Raw genomic sequence first — 6015 nt, 5'->3', positions numbered from 1 at the left:
ATCATTTCATGTCTAATTAATTAAAACTTTAGTTTAAGTGACGATGACCTTGTGGAGCAAGCCAAAAACTCCACACTGCCAAAAATGACCCATAAGGCAAGCCTTCAGCAAGCCCAAGAAATTTCAACATTTTATTACATGCACTATACTTTTATTGGGCTGGTAAAGGTGCGGTGCACATAAAGAGTGCCATGAAGTGAAAATCCAGTACAAATTGAATAATGTAACTTGATCTCAAGGATGAATCAAAGATAACACAATAAGTATCTTGGCACATTTGTAGACATTATAGAGGTTGTTGGCCTGGTAAAAGTGAATATAAGGAGTGCCATGAAGTGCAAATCCAGTGCAAATTGAATAATGCAACTTGATCACAAGGACAGAACATGTACTAACATGCTTTACTTGGCAGTAATGTCTGTTGCAACTTGCAGTATATCATGTATTATGAGCATTGGCTTCAAAACACAATGCCTGTTTCAATTGTCCTTTCTTTTTCTTTACAGAAAACTAAAAAGGCCAAAATACCAAGAGTGGTACCTCTTCAATATTTTACATGGTATTAACCAATTGCTATTCACACTGCCTCCACCAAAAGGGCCTCCATTTAATCTCTTCATCCTGCACTGAATCTATGGCTTTCTCCTCTGCTGGCCTTGGGTTTAAAAATGATTCTGCTTCTTCAATCATGTCACTAGAACAGGAAAACAAGAGCTCTCTCTCTCTCTCTGAGTATATCATGTATTATGAGCATTAGCTCCAAAATACAATGCCTGTTTCCATTGTTCTTTCTTTTTCTTTACAGAAATAAGACGGCCAAAATACCAAAAGTGGTACCTCGAGAATATTATACATGGTAATAACCAAATTGCTATTCACACTGCCTCCCCCAAAAGGGCCTCCATTTCATCTATCTCTTCATCCTGCACTGCATCTTTGGCTTTCTCCTCTGCTCGGCTTGGGTTTAAAAATGATTCCGCCTCTTCTTCAGTCACATCACTAGAACAGGGAAACAAGAGCTCTCTCTCTCTCTCTCTCTCTCTCTCTCTCTCTCTCTCTCTCTCTCTCTCTCTCTCTCTTAAACCACATAGATGTACTTATAGTAATATCATTAAATACCTGTCTGGATTTTCATTCTTGCTAATAAGACTCAACCTTTTTTCCATAATTAGATCCCAGAAGTCATTAAGCCTCTTTCCGCGGCATTTGGTTGCAAGTTCCCGAAGAAAATTGTTAAAATCCAAAGGCTCCTGTGAGTCCAACCAATGTCATGGATATATTTTTGACACTCATGTCCGTGACAAACATCAGAAGGAGATAAAAGAAAAAAAGTGTTCTAATTCTAATGTACCTCTTGTTCCACGCAACCTTTTCTAAGAGCAACTAGACATGCAATCGCCTTTTCATAAGTATTACCCTTGTATGATGAGTCAAGCAAGTCACTGATTATCTTTATCATTTCACGTATAGCTTTTGGAACCCATTCATCACTGTCCCTCCGAGCAAGCATTGCCTCAAAATTCTGTACAGGCTGTAAGCTCCCCACCTCAGACACTTTCCTTGCTGTCAAGCTGTCAAAGGATAGTTGACCATCACCAAGTTCCATATCTCTATCATTTCTAGCATCCTCCCCTTCCTCTTTATCTCTCCAGAATCGCCTCGACCTCTTGTCCTGTCAGAACACAATTAAGTATCTAGTTCAGAGTGTTGATATGATGGGATCAAATAAAGATGTACAATTAGTGCATTGTCTTGCAACAAGGAATTCCTTAATGCAAGGACTCCCAATACAACAAAATCACAGAAAAAAATGTCAGGCTACTGATCATCGATGAGCTGAGGCTTATGAGAGTCATATGATCTATCCCTCTCCCTCCCTCTCTCAAAACATCTGAGAAAGGTGCCAGGATGCAGCTAATAATACATGCAGGCAGCTTCCGACACGTGATTGAACATCCATTCATGCACTCAAACTTGCTTGAACATCAACAAGTAAGACAGGGTGTGGGAATTGGCACCTGCACATTGACTTGTAGTTTAAATTGATTGTTGAATCGCTTGATTATGGACTCAGTCTCAGTAAGGAGCCCTGGATCTGGTTGCACAATTGGTTGAAGTGCATCATCAAGAGGAGGCACTTCAGCTTCTGGATTCCGATATTTAGCATGCAGAAAGCTGTACCAGCGCTGACAATGACACCCAGCTTTACAAATACGTCATACAAATAACTCTGCACACGAATGATACAAAGCATGGAGATAAGAGCACTCTACTACCTGTAAGACAGGGTTAAGAGTATTTTCAGGTTGTAGTGCCTCTCCCTGGCCTGTAGGAGCCAGATCAAACATTTTCACTAGAGCATCAGCTGCTTCTTGCTGTGAATGAGAAGGTTGCACGGATGAAGGTCGACTATCCAAGGAAGTAAATGGAAACTCTCGAACATCCTCCATGAAGGGAAGAACATTAAAGTAAAAGCAATCTGGCTGGAACAGAAAAAACACCCCTTACTCATGCATTTTGGATCTTTCCAACTGCACCAGAAATTTTAAAGAGTACCACCAGATACCTACAATGCTATCATTCATCGTCACATGGGGAGTCAAAACCCCCATTATTACACCAGCTTGCCCCTGCCTCCATACACATCTCACAATAGCAACTTTTTTTGTTTTCTCCATTGCCCTTGCCAAGGCAGAGACAGCCAGTAAGGACTTTGCATTACCTGGCTCAGGAATCAAAATATTGCTTTCCTTCATATAATAGTGCCTGATATAACAATAGCAAGGATTTCAAAACAAAACTTGTGAAATTGAAAATTCAATCTTACTAGAAAGAGCATTTACACAAGCAATTTGCACAGACAGAGTTTTCCCAAGTATGACAAGGTCAAATGCTTTGCTGCAGTTCTTTATACTTAAATGGCCTCAGACTTGATTGCAAAAAAATGCCAACCGATGCCTACCTAAAAACACTTGAAGCATCTGTAAAACCAATCACCTTAACACCTTTTTCTGTCTTCAGCTTTAAAGCATCTTCTACATCTTTAGAAACGGGAACCAATTGGGGCCCATATCGGTAAGCTTTCAAGCGTTGTTCAGGTGGCACCACTCTATCTGGATCTTCTGTGCTTTTATATTCAACATCCATTTTAACTTCATGAGAGACATGAGGAGCTCCTTGAGGAGCCTTGTCAGAATACTTTTTCAAAGTTGGAATTCGTTCTTCGGCAACTTTCTTGTAAACCCACACCTGGTTCAAAATATAAAACCAAGAAAATGTCAGCTCATGAAGGTTTTGCTTCCATACCACTACTTAAGATGACAGTGATCATCTGACCAAACCAATCTCCAAGTGCAACAGGTAGCAATCAACTCATGCATGGTCAATAAAACCAGTCCTGAACAGCCAGCATCACCAAATGGGACATGCCTGATGACTTGCCATTCACATTGTACTAATAAATTAGGCCCCAATCAACCAGTATCCCTTCATACACAGAAGATCGTGTGCAAAATTCATCATGTTTCTCCAATAACACTAAGGAAAAGTCCCAAAAATAATGCCAATGGCCATTCCACGTACACTTCCTAGTAAATGCTAATAACTTACTCAGAAATTATCATCAATCACGTCCAGTAGATATGCTGTCTTCAGCATGGCTGAATAGACACAGATTCTGAGCCACCTCACCACGGTTCACATATGGTAGTGGAAGTTGATTGAGGTGCAGAATTGAGAATATATAAATCTAGAATGCGTCTCAGCAACCTCATATTCTCTGAGAAAGAGTTGACAATTAGGGCCACGTATGATTCACTCCCACGCTACCATTCCTCTCCTCGAGAAGGGAGTCCCTTCTATCTCACTCCTAGCTGTCAAGGTGATCTCCACCTCCTCAAAACCATCGCCTCTACCAAAAGCCTCTCTTTCTTCAAAAAGCCTTCCCAAGGTTCTATTTCCATCAATTTCTCAACCAAACTACAATCCACCCTCTTCCCTAAGAGTTCTCCCTCCTCCCCTAAGCTCAAACCAATCACCACTCTCCCTTGGGTTTTTCTTTTGGTGAAAATGTCTCTGCATCCCATAAAAAGAAGAGTCTAATGCATCTCCAAAAAAGAAAATAATAAAAAAGGGGATAGGCTCAATTCCATGAGCTCCAGCATAGTCTACGTAGGACTCATAGAAAGAACAGGGCATCAGTATTTTCCTCGCTCCAAGTGGAAAGTGTTGGTGGGCAAACCTCATCTTATTGGACATCCACTCTAGGATCCCAATTTCGTTTGTCCCTCTTTCTACTATACTCTCACACTCATCCACAATTGATGTATGGAAATATGCGGGAAAAACTAAACACAAAAGCCCTCCAACTACTTTAGCTAAGTTAAACTTAGATGATTGAAGTAAAAACCAACATATAGACAGCAATAAAAGTTTTCAAATGGCATCACTCTCACCTTTATACTCATATTGGGTGTCAATTCCAAATCACCTCTGTATAATGTTACTGGAGTGACACTTCGTGGCTTGATTGCTCCCAATAATGAAGTTGGGGTGTTCGCAGGGATAAGTTCAACTTGAGGTTGCCTTGCAAATCTCTCAAGCAACAGCTCATTTTCAGCACGTGCCTTTGACTTGTAAGATGTAGGACGGATCTTTATAAGGACTATATCTAGCTTCATTCCATGTTCCGTTAGCTGAGCAGCAAGTTTATCTACTTGTTCTTCTTTAGACTCATCTGCAGCATCCTTCACAAATGACTCTCCATCGGTGATAAGATATAGATGTTTATGTCCCTTTTTTCCAGGTCCACACTTCTTAATAAGCATGTCCATACCTACAACAATGGCATCCAAATCTGGCAGTAGCTTAAGTAAAGACAGTTACCAATGTGAGCAAAGAAAATGAAGATGGGACAACTACCAAAGGACTGGACTCTCAGACACATTGATAGGATACAATCCCCTGGTTCTGAACCTGCTGGTAATTTCTCCAACGTATCTAAAATATCATCATTAATCACCTCAATGGGTCGTAAAACTGACACGTTTTCATACCCTCCAATCTCTTCGTGCAGCTCATTCAAACCCTCTACAAGCGAAGATTCTCTATTAGGAACAAGACAACTCCTACATTTAGAAATGTCACAAAACAATGGAAAAGGCGTTACTGTGAATTCAACATCCCCATTTGCTATAAATGCAAGCTTTTCAAAGACACCAGCAGGTAAACAATGCTGCTTCCAATCCCAATCTACACATAAGAAAGGGAAAAGCATGCCTTCGACACCAAAAACGACGAGTCCGACTTCATCAAATTTGCTGAGAAGGAGCTGTCAAAACGCGAGAACAGTAATCAATTGGCGAAAACCAACACAGATTTAGAGGCTGATGACCGGTCTGCTAAATGCGATGACTCTCCCCTTAGACAAAGAGAACTTGCCTTTCTTTGTACGAGGGTGGAGACAGCTTTGGCAACGTGCTTGAGGTATGGATGGACTGTGCGACTCACGTCAAGAAGGATAACAGCGGTTTCCTGATACATAGGACAAAGGATCGTCATGGTCAAGGCTTGTAGAAACTGAAGGAAAAAAAACACACACACACACACACTCTCTCTCTCTCCATATCGTACCTTGCTTCGAGCCATGGCTGCTGCGCGCTTCTGTGTTCCGACTGGAGACGTGCAAATACAAATACACGAAAGCTTCTGAAAGAAGCCTCTCTCCCTCCAAATACAAATGCACAAAAATTTGGCGCATTGTCAAACCATAGCAAGAGTTAGTGGGCCCCTTTCCTCAATCTCAATCAAAAACCACATCGTCTTGGGAAATGCAAACGGCATAGCCTCTCTCTCAATCTCAAGTTTTGCATTAGTGGGACAACTAGACGCTCCACCCCTAGACTCGCCCCCCCCGGGGCGAGTACGATTTTCGCGGCAAGGGCGGGTGCTGGACGCGTGGCACCCGTCCCCGTGTTTCTTTGTGGGGAGGTTGGGGGCTGCCACGTGGCACCCGTC

General features: G+C 41.7%; 1 protein-coding gene across 3 annotated transcripts; it reads right to left on the bottom strand.

Moving 5' to 3' along the window:
- Positions 1-245: 245 nt before the first annotated feature.
- KU80 (Ku80 family protein) lies at positions 246-5777 on the bottom strand. Of its 3 annotated transcripts, XM_087669448.1 has the most exons (12): positions 5632-5776; positions 5440-5532; positions 5278-5329; positions 4957-5088; positions 4455-4855; positions 2963-3249; positions 2571-2766; positions 2277-2483; positions 2019-2186; positions 1352-1672; positions 1120-1250; positions 248-999 (listed from the first exon to the last, which is right to left on the bottom strand). In XM_087669448.1, the coding sequence occupies exons 1-12, from the start codon at positions 5644-5646 to the stop codon at positions 876-878; spliced, it is 2127 nt and encodes a 708-aa protein (XP_087525574.1). In that variant the 5' UTR covers positions 5647-5776; the 3' UTR covers positions 248-875. The 3 variants fall into 3 exon arrangements, with proteins under 3 accessions (XP_087525573.1, XP_087525574.1, XP_087525575.1); XM_087669447.1 differs by having other exon boundaries at positions 246-999; positions 4957-5329; XM_087669449.1 differs by lacking the exons at positions 248-999; positions 1120-1250 and having other exon boundaries at positions 1537-1672; positions 2019-2203; positions 4957-5329; positions 5632-5777.
- Between the last annotated feature and the right edge of the window lie 238 nt (positions 5778-6015).

This window comes from Lygodium microphyllum, chromosome 27 (genome assembly GCF_053477565.2).
Source record: "Lygodium microphyllum isolate KBCC chromosome 27, Lygodium_microphyllum_v1.1.10, whole genome shotgun sequence".
Taxonomy (NCBI): Eukaryota; Viridiplantae; Streptophyta; class Polypodiopsida; order Schizaeales; family Lygodiaceae; genus Lygodium; species Lygodium microphyllum.
This window is presented reverse-complemented; position numbering and strand designations above follow the sequence as displayed.